The sequence below is a fragment of the Melanerpes formicivorus genome, unplaced genomic scaffold, assembly GCF_026170545.1.
Source record: "Melanerpes formicivorus ecotype bairdi unplaced genomic scaffold, bMelFor1.0.p_v2 SCAF_6, whole genome shotgun sequence".
Lineage (NCBI taxonomy): Eukaryota > Metazoa > Chordata > Aves > Piciformes > Picidae > Melanerpes > Melanerpes formicivorus.
In genome coordinates, this window is record NW_027142358.1 from 7,472,598 (window position 1) to 7,497,705 (window position 25,108).

At 40.0% G+C, this 25,108-nt stretch overlaps 1 protein-coding gene across 1 annotated transcript; it reads left to right on the top strand.

Annotated features, from left to right (window-relative positions):
• The first annotated feature begins 453 nt into the window (after positions 1-453).
• PCGF6 (polycomb group ring finger 6) lies at positions 454-24,113 on the top strand. The gene is made up of 10 exons (XM_068139461.1): positions 454-800; positions 2,072-2,171; positions 3,621-3,717; positions 4,294-4,349; positions 5,111-5,170; positions 5,794-5,902; positions 8,088-8,115; positions 9,892-9,990; positions 17,097-17,183; positions 22,455-24,113. The coding sequence occupies exons 1-10, from the start codon at positions 519-521 to the stop codon at positions 22,509-22,511; spliced, it is 975 nt and encodes a 324-aa protein (XP_067995562.1). The 5' UTR covers positions 454-518; the 3' UTR covers positions 22,512-24,113.
• Positions 24,114-25,108: the final 995 nt, after the last annotated feature.

Below are 25,108 nucleotides of genomic sequence, written 5' to 3' on the forward strand. Positions count from 1 at the left end.
GATCTTAAAGGTCTTTTCCAATCTATGGAAAAGGTTGGGCATTCTATGTTCTTGTGACCCTGTGCCCTTAAGGGCCTTGCTGCGAATTAAATTAATTCTGGTGGGGTCACTTGGTTTTCCAGGTATTTCTAATATTGCTTGTTTGTGTTTGGTAAGTGCAGAATCCTTGATCTTATAGAATTAAAACCCATGGGTTTTGAATGAAACTGGTATCCTGTGATTGATGCACTCTTGTAACACATTCTTTGCCTGTGCTTTAATGAAGCAAGTCACTTAATTTTTAGCTGGAGAAGTGAGGAGTGTACAAAAAATAAGGAAGGCTGTAGGTTATAACAATTGCTAGTCGCTCAATGGCGCCGACTACTCAAACTACAGTTCCCAGCATGCCCCGCACCACCTGGGAGCACGCGCCCTAGCAGGTCTGTGAGGCGGACTGCCGCTCCTGTCGTCCCCTGCGGGCGGCCAGCAGACCGTCCCGCGTTCGCCTCGGTCCCCGCCTCCCACCCCGAGCCGTGGACATGGAAGTGGACGCTGGCTCTGTGGTCTCGGGGCTGTCGAGCGGGGATGGAGCAGGTGCGGGCCCGGCCGATGAGGACCGGGAGATGGAGGGGGCTCCCAGCTGTTCAGGGTCGCGCTCTCTCCCCTTCCAGTTCGAGCGGAGCCGCTCGGAGTCCAGTGGCGATGAGGACGACGACGAAGACGACGAGGAAGAAGAGATGGAAGAAGAGGAGCTGGAGGGAGACTCTGGGGCACGGTTCGGGATGGACGACGGGGAGCTCGACTCGGACGACGACCGTGAGGTAAGGGCGAGCCTGCGGAGACCGTTCTCCGAGGCACCGGCCGCCACCGGCACAACGGTTCCGACGCGCGCCAGGCCCCGCTCCCGGCGTGCTCCGCGCGCCGGGGGGCGCGTGCAGCTCGAGGTGGGGGCGCGCGCTTCCCACCGCCGGGATAGGGGTGCGGCCGGAGCCGGGATGGTGGGGGGGGACCCGCCGACCCCGAGCGGAGGGAAGCAAGGTACCATGAAGGGCGGCTGTGAGAGAAGGACGGGAGCGTGAGGAGGGCACGAGCTGGTGGGGAGGGCAATCTGCCCTGCTGTGGGGAGGGCGCTGGGTGTGAACGGCAGCGCCTGCCTGCAGGTGAGGCCTGCCTTCTGCCCAAGTCCGCAGTTTCCAGGCAGGTCCTGCAAGCAATGGATGTCAACTTCTGTGCTTTTGGGGACTTCTGAAAACTTTCAGGTGCCAATCTGGACCTCTGCTTATGCAATCTGAGCTGGATGGTAATAGGCTTTTTATTATTATCCAAGTTCGCTGTATTTGTATCACTTAGCTTATGCCCTTACAAACTCTTGGCGTAGCTGAGAGGGTGGTTATCAGTGACACGGGCGAAATGAATCGTGTCGTTGAGAGAAAGAAAGCTTCTTAATCTGACTTGAGACTAGAGGAAACAGAATGTAAAAGTCTGGTGTGTTACTTTTTTTTTTCCAGACATGTCGTTTAGTTGCTGGTGAAGAAAGGTATTATTTTTTGAAACGGTAGACTGCTGACAGGAAAAGTGTTCTTGAACTACTTGCATGTATTCCTGATTAATGTATTTCATAAGCGGAATTCAGGGCAATGAAATTCCAGTCATTGCTTCAATATGCATTTGTCCGTAGAAACAAGAGACACCATCAGTGATATATCTTGATTGTGGGCTCCAACGCGTTTGCTGTGTGTTTTCAAGTGTCGAGAGTGTTTGCTACAAGTATCCACATAAAGCTTGCTGCTACATTTAACATTCTGTTAAAGGGTTTATCCAAAAGAACTCTCTCAAAAATCATTGTTTATAGTTTGCTTTTTCAGACGTGATTTATTGCCAGTCACCAAAACGTCAATTCAGAAGATTAGAAGAAAGTCAGTATAGGAATAGCTGTATGTGAGCAATGACTGACATCTTGAGAAAATCCATTTCTGTAGCATATTGATCCAGACTTTTATTCATGGTTTCAGGCTGTGATATTCTGGAAGCTATAATCATGAAATTTCATGGTTATTCTGTGTATTCAAACTTATGAACTGTTTCTTTGTAGCGTATGATAAACCTCGCAGACTTGACCCCATACATCCTGTGTTCTATCTGCAAGGGTTACTTTATAGATGCCACAACTATTACAGAGTGCCTGCACACCTGTAAGTATCCTTATTGTCATTCTAAGAGTTTAGCTGCAAATTCAGGCAGAAATCAGCTGTTGAGATGTTCTGACTTCACAAAGATAATTTTCTGTTTGAAGTGACTGTTGTGTTTATTCTGTTCCTTAAGGAAAATATATTTGTGGATATTTTAAGCATTAGTAAATAATGAAATCCATCAATCATTAAGTCAGATTAGTGTCCCATGTAGCAAGGAAGATGATGGAGGGAAAGATAAAGCCCACGTAAAACACCAATAGAGCTTCCATATGATTTTTGTATTTTCATTATTTATGTAGATTCTAGCAATTTGAGTATACAAATGAGAAAAGAAAGTTAAGTGGCTGTGCTCATAATGGACCAGAGAATTTTATAGACTGTTGTCGATATGAGCATATAAATTCACAGAACTCAGTAAGTGTCTGCGTGGAAGTACCTGTTCAGATATGGAAAGAGTTATATGCACCCATGGAACAGTCTATAATCTGATAAATAGGAAATAATGGATATTTAAAAACTGGTTTCAGTGTTCTTGCTATTTCCCCCCTCAGTCTTTGTGTCATCTTAACAGTTCCTCCATTACTAACCCAACTATTTTCTCTTAAAGCCGATAAACCCTTTTCTGTGAAGCTGCTGCTTTTAGCCACATCCATGTTCGTACCTGAATCAAGAACCCTAGCTTCCTACTCCTTTAGTCCTTCTAGCTGCTAACACTACATAGAAGGAAAACTCTTTCTTTTTCCTCCCTTTCTCTCCCCCTCTCTTCTTCACATTTTTTTTGGACACTGTGTACTTCTTTGCTACATACCATGTAATATTCAGTGGAGTTTGTAATTTAGGATAATGCAAAACTGTTATTAAGGACAATGTATGGTGCAAGTGCAACTGTGGTGCTCTCTTAAAACTTTCCTGGTAAATGTTGTGGAAAAATTCTATGTGCAGGCTGATACAGAGCTGATTCAGTAGTTAGTAGATTATTTAGTCTAGATATTTCCACTCTTTAGCTTGCCTTCCAGATATTTAAAGTATGTGTAAAATACCATGAAAATGGCAGAATTGTACAATTCCTTGCCTTGGTTCCTCTACTGAAAATGTCTGTAGGTTGCTTCTTAGCAAACCTTTGTCTGCAGCAGTCAATGTTGAGTTGTCTTAGATGCACTGTTTTTCTAAGTAGCATAATCACAATGTTGAACCCTACCTTTGCAGTCGGATTAGGATTATTTGTAGGAATTATTCATAAGTATAATTCTAACTCAGTAATCGTGAGTGTTGCATCCTGTACCAGGAAGTGAGGTGCTGTTTACTATAGTTTGAAAGTGAAGCAACTTGCTTCATATTGTCTCTGACAGTTTTTTATTTGGGAAGTCTTTGTGTAGTTGCTCCTCTTGCTTAGACAGACATCATTGTATAATGAGTATGTGGCTTTTATGGGGTTTCTTTTCATTACAGTTTGTAAAAGCTGCATAGTGAGACACTTCTACTACAGCAACAGATGTCCCAAATGCAATATCGTTGTACATCAGACACAGCCTCTTTATAATATCAGGTAAATAAGTTCATGCCACTTTTATAGGTAAATTTTTTTTCAAGCTTTGCTGCTTGCTTTTAAATGTTTTGGTTTACAGACTTGTGCTTTTGTATTTCAAAAGAAGGAACAGTTACAGGAAATACATTGTGTTCTTTAATAAAGTTTCATCTCAATAGTGAAGATAAGAGTATTCCATTATTTTTTATTTTCCCATCTAGTTTTTATCCCTGTCTAGAGTGTGTTACCTTCCCCCCTGGGTATTTTTAAGCCTTTTTTTCAGAGTTACAGGTAATACAAGATGATTTGCTTTGCTTTCCTTTCACACAAAGCATTGTTGGCTCAGTGTAGTTATTAACTCTGAATATTGAGGTTTGGTTTCTCGAACTGTTCATGAAGTCTTGAAGGGTGGTGCTTATAACTTTGCATTGCTGCTTCTGTTGGAGCTCTGCAGTCACGACATGAATTTAGACAGATAGGGAGTTGCTGCACTGTCTATGTCAAATTTCAGTGGTGTTATCTGCTGTCTCTTCGAATTTCAACAAAACAATTTTGTATTGCACCAAAGGCACTTACTTTCTTTTCTTTCTTTAATAGACTGGACCGGCAGCTGCAAGACATAGTCTATAAATTAGTTGTCAATTTGGAGGAAAGTAAGTCTGTTTCTTTATTACCATATAGAGATTGAAAAGACTCAACAGAAAAGAGAGTAATTTAAAGCCTCATTTCTATTCTGGGCTCTAAAATAGTTTTCTAATGTTTGTTTGCGAATCTTAATGAATTAGCTGCAACAACTGGCATCTTTCTGGCTGCTAAATTGTGTTATGGATAGTGGTATATACCCTGTCTCATGAAACTCAGGTATCACTGTATCCAGATAAACATTTAGATAGTACTTCTTAGCCATGCCTCATACTTTTGTATAAGTACAGACAATACCACTCCATCTAATAAGTTCATTTGGTGCAGTTGAAAAGTTTGCTGGGATCAATTCTCTCAAATGTTTTTATTTTTCCTTCACTGTTGTATTTATTTTTCTGATTTTAGATGTGTTCATTGTCATGTTATTTACCAATGAATCTGCACAGTCCACAAGGGTGGACTGAATAAAATACCCACATCTAGTGGATATATGTGGACTACAGGTGGTATAAAAATGGAGTCATGACAGAAGTTTTTGCAGCTATTTCAGTGTGATTTATAGCCAGTTTCTCTGATTCTCACCCCCTAGTTTTTGCTAGAAAACTCTTACTCTGGATATATTAATTGTCCTAGCCCCCTATGGAATACTAATGATGAAGACCTGTAGGAACTTGGAAAGTTTTTACTGCTCAGATAATTGGAAACTGTATGGATAGTCTTAGCATCTAAAATAACATTCCAATCTGTTCTATTGTGGTTGGGTTTTTTTCAGGAGAGAAGAAACAAATGCATGACTTCTATAAGGAAAGAGGATTAGAAGTGCCCAAACCAGGTGAGCTGTAATCACTTTGAGGACATTGTTAAGGAAATATTTATTATACCATTTACTCTTCAGGACTTTCCTTCAACAATTAGCTCATAACTGAAGAAGACATCCCATTGGAGAGAGGGGATTCTTGGTTGTCACGATTAGTGTAACTTGTCACAGTTCTCAGCTTTGCAAAACTCAGTGGAACTGGCGGCACTTAAAACCAGATCTTGGTCAGATATGTTTTTTTAACAACATTGTATTTTGCCTACAAACAGGAAATTTACATAAAGTATGTGTTGGGTTTTAATTTTTTTTTTCTGGCCCATAATAAACAATGGATGTTAAAAAGGAGAATAAGAACTTCTAAGTCTCTTGACAGATGAAGGATTATTCTAATTAGTATGTTTTGTTCTTACTATCAAATAAAGAGCTCTTTGGAAAAGTGCCATGCTGAAAGCTAATGAAGTGCTGGTTCAGATACACAGCTTGAAATGTATAAACAAATTATTTAGCAATTTAAAAAAATCAGAATTGCATGGGCTCTTTTTCCTTATGAGCTAATCTGTTTTGCTTGGCACATGTCAGTGTCTTATACTGCTTTTATTTCAAGTTGTGTTTGCATTTTGGCTATTTGAATATTTTAGCTGTCCCACAGCCAGTTCCAGTGAGCAGAGGAAGACCTCGAAAAGTTCTGGGCTCTGTGTTCCGGATCCCACCGGAACTTGACATCTCCATACTTCTGGAGTTCATTGGGTGAGTTGTGGATGTTCTGAGAGTGCTGTTTGTAGGTGTTGGACCACTAACTGGATGTTAGGTTTTTATCAGATGTGCATTTTCTCCTTTCTAAATTGCAGTGAATAACTGGTTTAACTTCCAGTGCAGTAGTGAGAGCCAACTATGCAGTTAGATCATACAGATAATTAAATCCATAAGATGTTTTCCTATGAAAATAACTTCTTATGAAGTGTAGTTTTAAAGCTTGCAGGTCTTTATTTTTAAGAAAGTAGTCTCAGTAAACAAGTAGTCTCAGCAAACAAAATACCTGTCTCTTGCACCTCCTTAATTCCTGTAGGTGGCAGTACCATTAATGCTGACTGTGCTAGGACTTGGTCTTGGACTTGAGAGTGTAACTACAACCTGGACAAGAGTAGTGTTCCTCTAAATATTATAGGTGGGAATAGTACTGTGGTCTGCTCCTAAGTTTGCCTGACAGTTTACAGGATTTCAGTGAATTACACTGAAGCTTTTGTATGGGGAGTCGCCTTTAGCATGGGCAGTGTGTGGAAAATCCAGCCCAAACACTAGAGCTGTTTTTAGGAACACAAGAAGGGAAAATATTAATGCTTTCAGCATATGCAGATTTCTATGTTAGTGATTGAGAAGGGAGTATTCGAGAACTGAAAGTCTTTCAGGCTGGAAGACTTGGTGACTCTGTAAGAAAGCTTCTTTAGATTGTCTGCAGGATTAGATACAGTTTGAACTCACTGTAGTTAAAGTACTTTAGACCTCCACTGTGAAAGTCTCATCATGACTTCTGCCCCCCTGTGATTCTCAGCAGGTATGTTTTGGGTTTGTGGTTTTTTTAAAGTGAGTGGAAAATGTCAGGCAGCTAAGACCTCAAATGACTTTTTACTCTGTGTGGTGGTATTTGTTTTTCTGATACTTTGAAATGAAACTTCCCTTCCAGCGTTGTTGGCAAGGCAGGTACTGTTGTGCCAATACCATCTATAGAGAGATTAATAAAGCATTTTTGATAAAGAAAGTTGAAATAGCTTGAGTTTGCCGGCAGAAATTGTTACTTTTTGAAAGCCTGGCTGTCTACATTGTGTCTTTAGAGCATCTAGTTGCCTGTGGCTGTGGAACTGTATCAAAGAAAGGTGACAGCTGTAGTGGAAAAGCTTTTCTATGTTTGTTTCTTAGTAACTGTAATATTCAGTGGCAGATTTTTGTGACAGCTTTATTTAATGTTCTCTGATAGCTGGTATGTAGTCATATTTAACTCAATTACAGTAACTTGCAGTGCCATGCTAATGTGTAGTCTGTGCAAATACTTCAAGTACATTTGTTTGTAGCATCAAGTGGCCAGTAGAAATACAGTCAGTTTATAAAGGTGTTTGGGTTTTGCCTTCTTCCAGTTCAATGAAATCCTACATCTTTTCCTCTCATATGTACATGCTTGCTAATGCAATGCAGGAATAGTGAAATGTCATTAATTTGACTTAATTGAGAAATTTTTACATTGCACTACAAGATGGAGGTGTGGAGTATAGATGATCCCATGGTTAGACAGTGCATATCAATGAAGCTCTGTTGAAGGCAGCTGGGAATTTGGTCATTTGCCACCTTTGTGTGTTTTTCACCTTCCAGAGAAACACCAGCTGCTTTCCTGTGTTTCTAGACAGCGTTAGCATTCACCCTGTGATATAAACAGTCTGGAAGACCAACAGCTGGCCTAGAAAGCCACTGCAGTGGTTGGGTATGTTCTGTCAGCAGCTTCTTAGGTACTATTTGGTAAAGTTCCAAATATCAAGGATGATGAAGTGTGGGTGTTTGAGCAGCATTAATATTACAACTTATTCCTATGAAAAGGTATGGTGGGTTGAAATTTCTATTGCCTTTAAAAATGGCTTTAGGATGGTGGTGTTTTGTTTGGGGTTTTTTTTCCCCATTTCATGTAGACAAATCTTGAAGTCATAAATAGCCAAATTCACAAAACAAATTGAATACCAGATAAAGGATGGAAGATGAAGATATATAAATTCACTCTAATAGTATTTCATGTGTTAGAGTTTAATGAAAGGAAGGGCCTAGCTTGGAAAATAAGCTTAACGTGCCAGACTACTAAACAGGTAAGTCACTATTGCAATAAAGAGCATGAGAATGTTAATAACTGTTCACCTGTACAATAGTGACTGGTTACTCTTCCCTTGTTTTGCAGAGCTGATGAAGGGACAGGGAATTTTAAGGTACAGATGTGATTTTAATTTTTTCTCTCATTATTTACTTCAGAAATATGTATAACCAATGTATTTCATGTAGTTTGGTTTTCATACACTGAGTGCAGCCTGAACTTTCATCAGGATAGTGAAAAATAACCATGGATTACAGCATACTTCAAAACTTACTATTGTATAGCATCATAGAATAGGAAAAACAATGTTCCTGAGGATACATAATTGAACTTCCAGTGGGAGGATGATGACAAAATTTTACCTAGGTGATTCTAGCTTGTTATTCTTCCATCTCCCTCCACAAGGTACACTACTATATGCCTTTTATTGGAATCTTAAACAGAGGTATAGACATTGTCTAAAATAGTAGTTTCTGAAGAAGATTCTCTAGAAAGCTTTTGTAGGTTATTCAGAAACATACTTTGCCTTTTTTTTACAAGATACTTGTCTCAAACATTGTTAAGGAGTGTTTGTGATTCAGGAAAGGGATTTTGATTATTATTTTTTTCATAAGTGTTTTGTTGTTGCTTTTTTTTGTTTAGGTTGTTTTTTTCCCTTTTAAGCCATAAATGTTCCTGCTCTCTTTAAAGTTAAAGATAAAAGCATGCTCACCATTACTTGCAGTGAACAGTTGTGTGCTGCAAATAATCCTGAATTACTTGGTTATCTGTCTTATTTTTTCGACTAGATGTTGAATTTCATATATGAAAGTTTCCAGCTTTTTTTAAGTAGAGAGGGAAGGGAGAGAACAGTTTGCAAGGTCTGTGGCCATAAACTGTGATTTATACATGCAGCAAGCATATACTCAGCATCACCAAGCTGGCTGCAGCATGGTTCCCTGGAGCAGGTCTGCCCGTCATTTCTGGCTCTTGTACATCAATAAATCAAGCTATAGTTCCAAAAACACAGTTATCATGAATGCATGGTTAGAGTCATTATTGGGTTCAAGGGTAGTCCACAGCTGTCTGCCCCTTCTTTCAAACTGAAAGAATATGATGAACCTAGATAGCAAATCACAGCTGCTCAGAAGCCAGTGTAAAAATCCAATTAACTGACACAATAGGTACTCCATTTATCACACTGAGTGCAGTCATCTGCTCTGCCTCTGTGCATCTTTGCTTAGCTGCCCATATCACTAGTCAGCTGTTTAAAATTTTATCTGTAGAAGAGAAACCCATTAAAATTTTTGAGGCTGAGGTAACAAATGCCTTGTCATTGCAGTCCTTGCTGCAAAAGCATTTAGAAATTATTTCAGACCAGTCTTGCTCTTGTGTTCTTCATAGTAGCAGATTTTCATTGACTCTGGAATTTCATGGACAGTTAAACTGATTCCAGATGAATTCATAATGCTTCTAGAATATTAATGGACTTAAGCTCCTTGCATTATAAAATGACATGGTTTGGTTATCTGAATCATGTTTGGTACACAAGAAAATAAGAAAACTTTCTCATGAGGAAACTCGTGGGAGGGAGAAGTTCTTAAAATGATGTGTAATACTAAATTCTGTGCACAATTAATAGTAAACTTTCTTTGGTGCTTCAATAATAAGATTTAAGTCAGTAGATGGTTGTTTATAAGTGGCTTTTTTAAACAGCAGGAAGTTTGAATCTGGAGTCTTAAAACATCTGTAGTCTTCTTCCTATGAAATGATTTAGAATTAGATCCAAGGAGAGTCCAAAACTTAAAGCTGTGTCCTTCTGTTATTTGGCTTCTGTTGTGGGCTGAGCATTTACAAGGGATGGTGGCTTAAAATAGACATTGTCTGAAAATCTTCCATTTGTTCTCTGTAGCCTTTGGAAAAGAAGTTTGTCCGTGTTTCAGGGGAGGCAACAATTGGACATGTGGAGAAATTCCTCAGAAGAAAAATGGATCTGGACCCTACTTGTCAGGTATGCCACTCTTACAACTCTGCTGTGATCAATGTAATACCTGTGCTCCGGACAGACCATTTTCATTATTTCTTAGCATCTAGAAGTAATGTTAGATTTTTTTTTTCCTGTGAGCTAAGGATTAAAGAATGAAACTCATTTGCAGCATGTTTGAACTTTCATTATAATTTATTGTATATAATTTCTGAAATTCCATGCAGGATTTCAGGGGGTGAAATTCAAAACATAAAGGTACATTGAGAGCTCATGTTGAGCTTCTCGTCCACCAGACTTGGGGGTGCTGGTGGACAAGAAGCTCAACATGAGCTCTCAGTGTGCACTTGCAACCTGGAAAGCAAATCAGATCCTGGGCTGCATCAGGAGAAGTGTGGCCAGCAGATCAAGGGGGGTGATTGTCCCCCTCTACTCAGCTCTGGTGAGACCCCACCTGGAGTACTGCATCCAGTTCTGGAGTCCCTCTTACAAGAGGGATATGGAGGTGCTGGAAAGTGTCCAGAGAAGGGCCACGAGGATGATCAGAGGGCTGGAGCACCTCTCCAGTGAGGACAGACTGAAGGCGTTGGGGCTGTTCAGTCTGGAGAAGAGAAGGCTCTGAGGTGACCTAATTGTGGCCTTCCAGTATCTGAAGGGGGCCTACAAGAAGGCTGGGGAAGGACTTCTCAGGATGTCAGGTAGTGATAGGACTAGGGGGAATGGAATGAAGCTGGAGGTGGGGAGATTCAGGCTGGATGTGAGGAGGAAGTTCTTCACCATGAGAGTGGTGAAGCCCTGGAATGTGTTGTCCAGGGAGGTGGTTGGGGCCCCGTCCCTGGAGGTGTTTAAGCCCAGGCTGGCTGAGGCTCTGGCCAGGCTGATCTAGTGTGGGGTGTCCCTGCCCATGGCAGGGGGGTTGGAACTAGATGATCCTTGTGGTCCCTTCCAACCCTTACTGATACTATGATACTGCTGTTTCAAAGGTAAAACTGAGTATATTGACTGGAAAATGTGAATGTGGAAGGATGTGAAGGCAGACAGGTAGGAGTTGGATAGCAGTAAAATTTAACTGACTTTTGAAGAAGCAAATGGGGTCTAAGGAAGACTTAATGCCATAGATGGATGTGTTGCAATGAAAGGTATGAATGCAAAGGTAGTCACATGCCTCCAAATATGAGTTCAAAGGAGCAGAAGATTACACAAAATCATTTTAACTTCGTAATTGTTTCATAGCCATTTAGATGGGAATTGCATGCCAAACCTGCTTTCAACATACTTCAGCAATCATTCAGCATTGAGTTCTGTAATATGTAAGTGATTCTTAACATTGTCAGTTCTCAGTAAATTGAGCCAATACTGATGGCATTAGGCAGATAGTGGACGTTAAGCCTGGCTTTGGAGTTAAGGCTGTGTTTTCATGCAGCAGTAACTAAAACAATAGAGCATGACCATGTGCCTCAATAGTGAGTATTCATGCCACTTTACAGTGGTGACAAAGCACTGAAGGAAGTAAAATATTTTCATGTGCTGGTTTCTTCTCAAGCGAGAGCTTGTAGATCTCAGGTGGTGATGACTTGATATTCTGAACAAATTAAAGTAGGCTAAAAATGAGGCTAGAGAAACGAACACATTAATTGTGTTGTCATCTAATTGAGTGGAAGGAATTTTGTTCATTTGAAATTCTGATGTACTACTTGTAACTCAATTTTCAGGAGCAGTAAACATCCATAATAGTAACTGTAGTTATTCATCTTTGAAGTCAAGCTAGGCCTGTATGTTGGGTGTCTTTCAGTTTTTGCAATCTTGAGACCATCTAATAGAGGTAATTTGAGAATTTTCCTCTCATTAGTTACTTTCTGCCTGGACTTGATCAGAGAGGATACGATCCACTCTGAGTAAATGTTCCTGTGTCTCAAAAGCTGATGTTTCCATAGACTTCCTTCTCAAGATGTTGCTTGATTCTGACCCAGTCACTTTTATCTCTTCTAACAACCAGGAGTAGGGCACAATCATTAGCTAGTTCTAATCTCAATGATCTCTTCTGTGCAAAAACTTTTCCAACTGGAGGAAAGGATAAATCTACTATTTTCTGCAGTCAGGTGATTATTTTTTTCCCTGTTGTAATTGCTGTGCCACAAATCAGGGCTGATTTCTTGAAGATACTCAGGCATATTTTTAAAAGGTCAAGACAGTGAAGCAGGAAATGTTTTGCCTATCTTGACTGATCCTTTCTTTGTCACATGGGGATCTGCAATTAAAGGAGCGTATGTAGTGAGCTGTCACTTTGTCATTGCAGTATGCGGAACTGAAGTTGATGGCTTGTTGGTAAACACACAGAAAATGAGATGTCAGATATGTCATTGAAGATTAATAAGTCTAATGAATTGTGTCTCACTCCAGTTTCCCACAATGACTAACAAAACAGAAACTCTGAAACCAAATTAGGGAGAATCTGAGTATAAATTAGCACAGGCAGAAGAATTTAGGGAAACAGATTTTAAACCATATGTGCAAGGAATGTAAATGTAGAGAGTGTTTGGCTGCTTTTGCAGTTTGTTGTAGAAATTTGGAAGGCAGTCGAGGACTGCAATGGTTCATTTTCTGTAGGCTTCCTTGAAGTGTATTAAAGAAGAACTAAATATTAACTTAGGACAACAAGCTTTTCCTCTTAATATTACTTCTTTAGGCTTGATTTTTAATTCTCACCAGTTCTTCATTACCTAAAATAATCCATTTTCATATGAAATGTCATCAGTTTTGCATTCAACTTAGAACTAGACTCTGATTGCTGGATTCCCTTGGGAAGGTAGGAAATTTCTTTCAGAAACAAGCAGTTCCGACACCATTGAACTATAATGCACTGCATTTGCAGTATTTTTTCCACATATTTATCTACAGATAATGCCACAATGTTTAATTATACCTTATCAGAGACATGAAAAGATTTGACTGTAGGGAGGGCACAGAGTCTTTCATCTTTTTCTCCTCAGTATATGAATTTCATTCTTAATTTCATTGTTGAAATTTCTAGTGAGGACATTAGGTGTGATTATTTTGTGAGAGTGGTCAGTTCCTACTGAGTATCAATTTAACAAGCTGCAAGAGTATTATTTGAGAGTATTTTACATATTCCCTGTTAGAGCTGATTTAGTGACCAAGTGATAGGAAGCATGGTATCCATTCTGAACCTGACTGTGCTTGGACCTGTTTGCTAAAATTCCATACAAAGAAATTAAGTCAAATATTTGCCCTTCATTGTCCTACACAAGTGGGTTGGACTGAGGTTAATGAAAAGTGTGAAATAAGTCATCTGACTCGTGCAATGGTGTACAGAGAAGACTAAGAAGGAGTTTTGAAGCCACTGCCTTCGTACTTTTTTGTAGTCTGAGGCTTCAAATTACTTTCAGATTTCTGTATTTGAGTTTGCAAATGGATTATGATTCAGATTATCTATGTCTTAAGGCTTCATTTGTTGTTTACTATCACTGGAGCTGACTGTAGTTTATTTTCTCTGAGTCTGTCTGAGTGTTCTGATTTGATCTCTGTGCTTTGGGCAGCAATTAATTTTATGCATTATATATATTTCTAATTGCAAGGTCTCAGTTAAATATTCTTGCTGTAATTGGTTGGTGGAGGTTGTGAAAATTCTTGAGCAACTAGAATTGCTAGTAATAGCTAAGAAGATAACATTTAATTTGAGCTAGATATAGGCTATGGTGTTTGGAATCCATTAGATATTTGTCTTCAACACATATCTGATACACACCTGTATAGTTTGTGTTCTGCTGAATAGTGGGGAGACAGTGAGTTTTCTTTAAAGTCTTACTGCCTTTTCAGGTCATCCTACAGCAGCATTATCCTTTCTGTCATTCATTCTGTAAGGATGAGAGTTTAGTCTAGTATAGTATAGTATCAGTCAGGGTTGGAAGGGACCACAAGGATCATCTAGTTTCAACCCCCCCTGCCATGGGCAGGGACACCCCACACTAGATCAGGCTGGCCAGAGCCTCATCCAGCCTGGTCTTAAACACCTCCAGGGACGGGGCCCCAACCACCTCCCTGGACAACCCATTCCAGGGCTTCACCACTCTCATGGGGAAGAACATCTTCCTCACATCCAGCCTGAATCTCCCCACCTCCAGCTTCATTCCATTCCCCCTAGTCCTATCACTACCTGATATCCTGAGAAGTCCCTCCCCAGCCTTCTTGAGAGAAAACCTTAAGAGACTTGAAGCTTGGCTGGTCTGAATGCATGAATGTAGCTTATGGAACAGAAATGCTCCATTAACAGATGTGCATTCTGAAAGTGTCTGTGTGTGTGTGTGTAAGCTGCAGCACGGGAAGGACTGGAGGGAAGTCTCTGCTCATGCACCACAGTTACTGCATTTCCTTTATGCCAGTCTTAGACTCAGAAATAGAAGTATCTGGTGGCTTTGAGAAGTAAACAGCAGCTTGAGGAAATGGAAAGCGCTCCAGCTTTTTGCATAAATATCCCAAACACTCATGTCAGTCTCTAAAACTGTCATTCTCTAGATAGCATCAGTTGGCATAGAAACTATTGATTTGAGGTCTAATGCCTTCTGGGCCAAATTCCCCCTTGAGATGAGTCTTAGGTGGGATGTTCCTTAGATGCAAGTTTTCCATTTCTGTCTCTCTTACTTGGTGAGTATTAATTTGTAATTGTTTGTTATTGTGGCTTTTAGAGAAATAGCTCTAGCAAACATAATGGAAAAGCTACTTCATTTTAATAAAAGCTTGAACAGAAGTGACTGAGTGTTCAGCAGCTGCACTTTCATGTTTCTTTTCAGCAGAAGGTCAAACTACTTCTCTGCTGTCTCACTAGCTACCAGTACTGCTTGGCTTGGATTTTAACACTCAGCTGAAATTGTAGTAGATTTGTAGCACTTGTGTTGCCAGTGTCTCTTTTGTAATGGAGTGTATTAATTTCTCTATGGCACAAAGATCCCTCTGAGACACATTTTGCAACTGATTTTCATGCTAAACTGGGATTTTTTTCATTGTACATTTTATTATCCTGTCCTTACAGAATGAATCTTAGTATAACAATTAGCAGGCACGAATTCAAGCTTTGATGCTGGAATGGAGAGATTAGGAATTTGGCATTCAGAGCATTCTAACACTGTAAATGTGAAAAACTCCATTTATTAGAAGACACAGAATCTTTCATTACTATGATTTGAAACTGGAGCAGCAGGATCAGCAGTGGGCCATTTTCAAACAAGCCTTCTAATGCTGTTTGACAAGATTGTCTGCAGTTTGCATCCTTTGCTGGGCATTTAAATTCGATTTTCTGTTTCTGTATAATGTATGAATGTTTCAGTGGGAGCAGGATAAGAGTTTCCAAGTGCCTTCTGGCACAATAATTATAAAAGTAAGCTTATAGAACAGAATAATTAAACTCATACCACTGGAAAGTAAAGCAGGACATGTTTGTCTTACTGCAGTAATAATAATGGAGGGTGAAATTCAGGGGAACTAGCAAAAATAGCTGTAACTGGCTTGCACAAAAAATTCTTTTGGGTTCTGTGTTAAATACATCGAATGTTGAGATGTGTATATATGTGTGTGTATATGCAGATCAATATCTAATTATTATTTAGTGTTACATCCAGATTAGTTTTTACTTGCTAGTTTCTTCCTAGAAGCTAAAAGCAGAATACTGAGCAGTTTATATCTTCTGCACATTGTGATTCAACATAGTGTTAGTGGAATAGTCTATATCACTCTCGTACTATACAGATGGTGAAATGAATTAGCCCTTTTTGACCCTCTAAGGAATAGAATTCCTGTGGTCTCAATTTTCAGAACTTGGTCTGCCAACATGAGGCATACATTTTCCTAAATCTTGTAATGAGGAACAAGTGAGACATGGTGTCTCAGCCTGCTGAAGAGCATAAATCCAGGGCAGTACAACAGCTGAAGCACCCAGTGCATCCTGTAATTGAAAGTGACCAGATAGAGGAATATGTAGTGATAGACGTGGTGCTTAGAGATGTGCTTTAGCAGCAGACTTGATAATGTTAGGTTAATGGTTGGACTTAATGATCTTAAAGGTCTTTTCCAGCCTAAAGGATTCTATGATACTGCAGTATGTTCCCTGTCCAATGCAGTGGCAGAGCTTAGATGTTTTCCTTGCAGAAAGCTGTGGGATAGCTTATTGTCAGTATTCTTAACTTTAGTTTTGAGGTTTGCAATTCACAGATGAGTGCCCTCTAATTTCCGTACCCAGAAATTGGTCATAAGGATAATGTGACCGAGCTGCAGTTGACAGAGAAGTGATGCTGTGTTAGCTGCTCTAATTTGGAGTGTCAGAGACTCGGTTTACTGTATGTACAGTAAATTTGTAGTAACTTTATGGAGAAGCTTTTTTTTCATAACCATTAAGGCAAGGAATTCAGAATACCTCATTGTTTCTTTCTGTTTGTTTTCCCCCTTACCAATTTACTGGTGGTGTGGACAGTTACTTAACAAAAGTGCCTCCTGTGGAACTGCACACATCATTGACGTAGTTGGGCTGCAGTAGAGGACATTGCTTAGAATTGCTGAGCATGCCCTTCACTTGCATCACAGAAGTATTGATTGCATTTTGAAGGAGGACTGTGTGGTGTAAATGACAGTTGCACACAGTGAGTAGTTCTTTTCTATTAAAACACTTCCAGTCATATTAAGCAGACTTCCTCAGGTGCTTTCTCACTCGTTGTGAGAATGAGAATAGCAATGGCTCGTTTTCTCTCAGTCACAAATGGCTTGCTGTTTTTTGCAACTGATAAATGACTGGATGTTTGTGGAACTCTTTTAGTACACCATCTAAAGTCACATTAAATTCATGACAGTTATAACTAAACAATTTGTTTTCAGTGGACATGCCAAACTTGGAGTAAAACAATAAAGTGTCCTCTTGGCTCCAGAAGTCAGCCTCAGGTCAGAGATATGGGGTGGGAGGCATTATGGCAGTGCAATTGTGCTGAATATGTTTAGCCAACAAAGGTACAGATGGCTTTAGTGTCTAGTATGCTAGATTTAAACTGTTGTAATCAAATTTAAAGGACTTAGATACTGTTTTGCTAGTCTGAAGGTAGGCTGAAGTTGACCATATTTGTGTTCCTTTACAGGTGGACATAATATGTGGTGATCATCTGCTAGAACACTACCAGACACTGAGGGAAATTCGTCAAGCCATAGGAGAAAGTGCAGTGCAGGTACATGTGGCAGCTGGGCTGGGCTTTGTCCAGGTTTTCTATTTTAGAATAAAATACTTCTTTCTTAAAATAGCAGGTAGCACCAACTTGTCTGAAGGCATTTTCAATATGGTAGATAGAGTTGAGAATTATACTATGTGCTAAGAGTGTTCTTGACAGTTTGACGATGTTCTGAACACGAGAGGTTTGGGGTCTTTTTCTACAACAAACCAAGTTGTTGTCTTAACAGTGCTAAGTTATGCTAGCCTTGCTTTCAATTAACATCCCTTGTTCCCCTCCCTGGCAACTGCATCTCTGCAGGAAATCAAAGAGTTGCAGCATCTCAAATAAGGCTAGCCTTGGGCTTGGGACGGAGGAATAAATTTGCTTGTAAAAATACAAGCCAAAGATACAGAGTAATGAATGCAATTAATATGCTTGATGCACATTATGCTGATCCTGGTCACAGCATGAAGCTGTAGCAAACTATTTCTTGTTGTTAATTTACTGTCTTAAGTGCTGCTGGCTCTGCAAATAAGTTGGTTTTAATTTTCTTGGGAATTTTTTCAAGTATCTTTATAATAGAAGGGTCACACCATTTCAGAAGTGCAGCAAAAACAATTAAGTAGTCTGCCCAGTTCATAACAAGATACAGATGTAAAATTATGATGTATGGTGACCTGTATATTACTCTAAACTTGGAAGCCAGAAAGGTTAATGTTTGCTCTCATACATTGGAAAGAAATAGGTTTTGGAGTGAGACTTCATTTGGAAAGCAATCTAAGCAGATGGCGGAAGGACTAAAATAGTAGCAAATTCAGTTTGCTTGATCTGCTTGCACATGCACAATCTTTTAGATTTCCTGCTGAACCCTTTCATGCTATAAGAAGCTTTCTGTGTTGGGGCAAGAAGTGGAAAGCTGGTTTCAAGGTATCTTGGGCATTGCGTTTCCTGTTATCTAATTTAAAGGCTCCCACAGTGAGGGTAGATGTGACTTATGCAAGCATTAAAAGTCTGTGGTAGTGTTAAAAGTCTGTGAGGCTTAGTGCCCAGCTTGAAGTCTTACCTGCTTATATAATATGTAATAAAAATCTAACCTAACTCAATTAGGGGAGCAGGGGATAAAAAAAAACAGAAGTAAGCCAGTAGTGGTAACAAATTTGTTTCTACTGTAATGATTTCATTGTAAGTAAATACAGCAATCCATACCTAGTGATGGAAATGTCCTCTACTAGATGCTTCAGTAACTAGCAGGAGGATGATTTATTTCTCATTCCAGGGATGTAGACAAATGTACCTGCTTTTAAATTTCCATCCTAATATGTAAACTTTTCATACTGAAAACTGCATCAGTCTAATTCCTTGTCAGAAATGGATCAGCCTAGTGTCTTTCATTTCTTGTCAGAATTGGGTCTGTGTGATTGATGTTTAGTGGCTAAGTACCAGTCAGCAGCTCCACCAAGAGAACAGCTGTCTCAGGATACACTCTCCAGTGGTGTTTCAAGTCTTGTTATTATAATGAGTGATGAATTCATACAAGCCTGCTCTGTTGGGCAAACAGAAAGACAAAAATATTGTTGTGAAGTCTTGGCCTTTCATAGCCAATTTTGCCAGAAAATGGGAAAGATCAGGTTCATCCTTAATTTTTCATCATTTTGTTGCACAAACTCTTAAGATGCCAGATAGTTACAGTAGGAATGTTGCAAATAAACCACGGCTGCTGCTTTTTTCCTTCTGAGATAACTGTGACATTCTTGGATTTTATAGTTTCACATTATATTCTTTTTCAGAACTCAAGAGGAGGCCTTTCTAAGGTTATAAAGCCTTAGAAAATGTCTTTAGATAATTATCTGGGTAGGGGCAGGGGGAAAGATAGGTCAAGTCTAAAAATGGTAAGGGTTTGGGGGTTTGTGTTGGTTGGAGTTTGTTTGGTTTTAATCAAGACCTGAAATTTAATGAGGGGCATGATTGTCCTGTCTCAGTGAGCTTACAGCTACAGAGGAATACTTGATGGGTTTTAAATTAAGCTCCAAGGGCATCTTGTACTAGCATAACATCCCAACCTTTCCAAACCAGTGCTGGAGCTTGCAATGCCCCTGACAGCTCTCACTGGGATGCCACCCTTCAAAACTGCTGTTGTCATTTGCCAGTTTCTGAGTTTCATTGTAGAGGCTTCATGCTAAGAAAATAGCTTCAGTAGCTACTTAGACCATACAAAGTCCTTTAAAGGAGTAAACATCGGATTTGGGTTTTTTTTAGATGAGTACAGTCACAGTACAGAGGAGAAAAATAGCTGCTCTTCTGAAATGAAAATCTGAGAGGAAGAAGCCCATTTTTTCACTTGCAAGTCCATTCATGTCATCAGTTACTCTTTTTTGATGACAGAAGTCACTTTAAAAATGCACATAATTTTTTCTTTGTCAAAGCATTAATTTAAACATGCATTCTCTGACAGCATTTACACTGGAATGTCTTCCAGCATATTTTGTGGTTTGTGTGGTTTATGTTTCTGGACCATAATCACTGTGTGGTTGATGGGGGGGGTGGTGTGGTGTTTGTTGGGTGTTTTTTTAGGAGCTTTTACTCCTCCTAAATGGTTCTTAAATGTTTTATGAAGATTTTGGATGTTTTCTTCTGGGGTTTTGGGTTTTGTTTTCAGTTTGGTTGTCTTACTGAGTCATACAGTGTAGTGATACCTTAGAGACTCAGTAAATGAAAGTCTCTTCCAGGTGTAAGCCAGCAGGATTTTAGCTGGTCTGTATAACCATGTGCCATCCCAACACGTGTGGGAAGATAAGTGTGATCTGAAAGTAAAACAAATATCCCTGATCCTGGCCCCATAGTAACCTGTTTGGGTTGTTTAAATTGGACTACATAGGCAACTAATTGCAGTGGTTGAGTGTAAACAGGTAAGCATGTTAGTTTCAGAGTAATTGCTAGAAAGCTAAAAGACATTCAGGGATAGATTTTGTAGATCTGAAGATATGTTAACATTTCTGAAACTGGGTGGTTGGTTGGATCTAATTAGCTGGAGATAGGATTTTAGGTTCTGTTTAGGGCAAAACAATGCACAGAACCTTTGTAAAAGCAAGCAATTTGCTTTATTTTTTAAACAGTATCACAGTATAACTAAGGTTGGAAATGACCTCGAGGATCATCGAGTCCAACCTATCAACACAGACCCCATGACTAGACCATGGCACCAAGTGCCACGTCCAATCTCCTCTTGAACGCCTCCAGGGATGGTGACTCCACCACCTCCCTGGGCAACCCGTTCCAATGACGAACGACTCGCTCGGTGAAGAACTTTTCTCCTCACCTCGAGTCTAAACCTCCCCTGGTGCAGCTTGAGACTGTGTCCCCTTGTTCTGGTGCTGGTTGCCTGGGGGAAGAGACCAACCCCTTCCCGGCTACAAACTTGTGGAATATACTGCAAGGAGGGATCAAAGACACAGGAATTTTGTAAAGGCTCTCAGTTTTGTTACTGACCTTTGAGATCTGCTTGTAATTAAGAATTTGATAAGTAGCTGAAGAAGGAAGCTTATTAATAACTATGCAGGAATGTAATTTCTTCCCTGCATTGCCTTCCTCCCCTTTGCTGCAGAAATGCCACATGACCCAAGCTGGTAGTTATTTTCACTTGTCTGAAACTGGCTTTCTCAAAACTCTGTGTCACTGATGGCTATTATGAGCTTACACCTGGGAGAAGCTAAAAGGAGTAGCTTCTGTATGTCCTTGGCACAGAGGTCTTGCAGATTATAATGGTCTCTTTGTAACCCAACGCTGTTGTATTTTTTTGGTTTCCTAAGCTAAGCGGTGAGAGCTGTGATATAATTTAAGTATGATGGCCCTCGAGCACACATCTGCTGTGGATGTATTTTTGCTGTGAAGATAATGAATTTGGAAAAACAAGGCATTTTGTTGCTGCTGCTCTTTTAACATCAGAAGACGTTTATACTGTGATGTTTCAGGTTCATCTAGAGCAAGTGAACTTAGTTTTCACAGCTTGCATGGGGATGGAAAGGACCCTCAAAGATCATCTTGTCCAAACCCCACTGCAGTGAGCAGGGACACCTCCAATTAGATCAGGCTGCCCAGGGCCACATCAAGTCTGATCTTGAATGTCTCCAGGGATGGACGTGGCACTTGGTGCCATGGTCTAGTCACAAGGTCTGTGGTGACAGGTTGGACTTGATGATCTTTGAGGTCTCTTCCAACCTTAGTGATACTGTGATATGGAGCTTCAACCACATCACTGGGCAAGCTGTTCCAGTATTTTACCACTCTCATTGTAAAGAATTTAATCTTAAATGTAATCTTACATTTTCTTCAGTCTAAAATGGCTCAGAGATTTTTGCTTTATTTTTTTGGGGTGGTGGTAGTAGTAGTTGAGGCTACACCAACCAGTAAAAAGCATTTCTACACACACACAAATAATTGTTTGAAAAAGTACATATCTTTTCCAAACTATGATATATAAGTACTTTCTACTGTTACTGTGTTACAGTACAGAATCTGTAGAGAGGTGACAGTCTTGTTACTATTTTCTTAATTAATGCTTTATCATTTTTCAATGTGCTGATATACCCCCTCAAACAGAACTGTGTAACTTCTCTGGAACATATGTCCAATATTTTAATAGACAAAAACATCAGAAGCAAAATATGTTAGAAGTTCTGGCATGTCATTTGTGATGAATGTAGTTCTTTCTTCAGAAGAAAGCTTTGATTGAAGCCTGTCCATATAAGTAGGCCTAGTGCAACAAGACTGATTCCTAGTGGATTGATGGTGGAAGCTAAGTGCTAGGCCTTTCATCAACTGTCTGTGAGTTAGGTAAGGTGAGACTAATGAGTCAGAAAGTGTCCTGCTTCACAGCTGAAAGGGTTTTTTTACTATGTGGAGCAAATTCAGAAGAGGAGAAACATGACTTAATAGACTAAAAAGTTTTGTTTGGGCTTTTTATCCCTTGCATTCACTACTTGGTAATTGTATAACAGCAATTGAGGCCCTTCCAGTACAGCTTTTGGCAGCATCTTCCAAAAATACTCAATTACTGCTTTTTCTGCCCCATAATGTCATGTGGAAAGCAGCACAAGCTGTAAAAGAGAGGAAATGTAATCATTTACCTTGATATTTCAAAACCTGGATTTGCCATACAGAAGCGACATGGTACAAGGTTGTGAACAAGATTGAAGAGGAGGTTCTGCCATGCAGCAATTGTCATACTAGGTAGTGACACGAATGTCTCATGCAGATGATGGTGTGATGATAATTTCTTTCTCTTCTCTACAGGATGGTTTGCTTGTACTGCACTATAGCCTGGTAGTATCCCCGCTGCCTATAACTTAAAGATTGCTAGAATATCAGAAGGCAAAAGAATCTGAAGTCATCAAGCTTCTTCACTGCTGTTTTTCACCAAAGAAGGCCGTTGTATTTCCTGTGACAGGAAGCAAGTAAAAAGAACCACCAGTAACTGCTGTAGGCTTGTAATGTAACATCCCATTTTACCACTGTCAAAAATTACAGCTGCTGTAAGCATGGCTATAGATGTTACTATGGTTTGTGTTACTGTCTTCAGATTTCACTCAGCTCAGGGAATTTCAATGCTCAGAGTAGCTGCATTTTATTTTCTACCTTTTCAAAACCACAAGATCTCACGAGGTGAGCAGCCTTTTGTTCCTATAAGCTGTGAGATACTGCTTGCTCTCTTAAGTGTCTAGCTAGAACAGTGTTCTCAGGGATGATCATCGGGGGGCAGTATAATTTATTATGGGGAGGAGACAGTCATCTGCCTGAAAAAAAAGGGGGGGAAAAAATAAGTGTACTATGACCATCTGTCTTTGGATATGATTTGTGGAAGGGAAGGGAACTTGGGAAATTAAGACCAAAATAAGAAAATGCCACAGCATATGCATTGGGGTGTTTTTTTTGAGAAGTAGCATTAAATGTAGTTGTTTTTCTTGAGGAAAGACAATTTTCTTTTTTGCACTGGAAATATATTTGCTGGTAGTTTGGCTTATACCAAATGGTGGATCATGCATCTCTAGTCTTAATGGAGATGAGCTGGCTGTAAGCTGGTTGAACTATGCATGAAAAAAAAAAAAGGAAAGAAAAAAGTAGCACCTCTTTCTACCTGCTTGCTTTATGTAAAGTAACTGTCAGCCTGATTCTGCTCTCATGTAAAATCTGTCGACTGACTTGACTGGCAGGAGCATAAATCCTTTCACTTTAGCACATATCTTTCTAGCAGCCATGAAAATGGTAGCTTTTTCCACTCTTTCTAATGTGTGTTAGTGCATTGTAGTGGAAACCAGGGTTGGGTAATACAGTACTTGCCTGTTACTACTAGATCCAGAGAGGACATTAGGTAACTTTTAACATATTAAAATCATAGGCTTTGTGACAACTTCAAGTACTTCAATTGTTGTTCTGTGCGAGGTTTCCATGGTTTCTTGTGCAGCATTAAGGACCAGAGCCTTGTGTGTTATGATGTTGCTGCATACTAAGTCATTGGTGTGGGGATTCATGAAAGCTACAGTTATGCACTCGGTTCCCTCCACTCCCTAGAGTCAGCATAGAGAAAGGGAAGGGATTCCTCTGTAAGGTGTTTCAGAACACCTCATTATCTCAGATGCACTTGCTCACTGTCAACCTAAGAGGCCTGACATTGTTTATCTAAAGAAAGCTTTCATGAATCCTTCCTCAGGTCTTTACATCTGTGAAGATGACACCATAAAAAAAAAAAGTCCTGTTTGAAGTAATTCTTGTGATGTTTCTAAAGAACGTAACAGAAGCATTTCTAGCTACAAATTCCTATTTTACCTTTAAAGTTTGTATAAAAGTAGTGTCTAAAATGCACCAGAGGATGAGACTATTTTGTAAACACTTTGTGAGTTGTATTGAGAAGAGATTATATATTGTAACAGTAAAATAAACTTTTATTTTAGCCAATTTGAAATGCAGCTGTTGTATTTTCATGCCACGCTCCCAATGTCAGCCTCAAAAGTACAGCAGCTGATCCTGAAATTGCTGCATGTGCTCTGGGGTTTAGAATAGAATCAAATAGAACAGGTTGGAAGAGACCTTCAAGATTGTGTCCAACCTATCATCCAACACCACCTAAACAACTAAACCATGGCACCAAGCACCCCATCAAGTCTCCTTCTGAACACCTCCAATGATGGTGACTCCACCACCTCCCCGGGCAGCCCATTCCAATGGGCAATCACTCTCTCTGTGAAGAATTTCTTCCTAACATCCAGTCTAAACCTCCCCTGGCGCAGCTTGAGACTGTGTCCTCTTGTTCTGGTGCTGGTTGCCTGGGAGAAGAGACCAGCCCCTGCCTGTCTACAACCTCCCTTCAGGTAGTTGTAGAGAGTAATAAGGTCTCCCCTGAGCCTCCTCTTCTCCAGGCTAAGCAACCCCAGCTCCCTCAGCCTCTCCTCATAGGGCTTGTGCTCCAAACCCCTCACCAACTTTGTTGCCCTTCTCTGGACAGGTTCCAGCAACTCAGCATCCTTCCTAAACTGAGGAACCGGACCCAGTTTTCAATTACAAAGTTTGAATAGTGAAGGGTAGCTTAATACCACAGTATCCACTGGAGCTAACTGCCATATTGTTAGCTGGAGTAACATGTGATTTCTGGGACTCTCCTTTTAATGAAGATTTCGATGAAAAGTAGCTCAAAGTTGTCAAGATAATTTTTCAACACAGATACAGGAGAAGTTACTCCATATAATCACAGGACGCCTTTTTTTCTTTTGTCAAGACATACATTTTTTTTTTCCCCCAAGTCACCTCTAGATTATTTTCGTTCATGTTTACAGCTGTTGTTACCAAGCACTCTGGGAGACAGATCTTTCTTTGCTGCTCTGATTGTCCTGGCTGGATGCAAGGCTTCTGGCTCATATTCTTCATACTGTCACTTCCTGTTTCATTTTCATTCA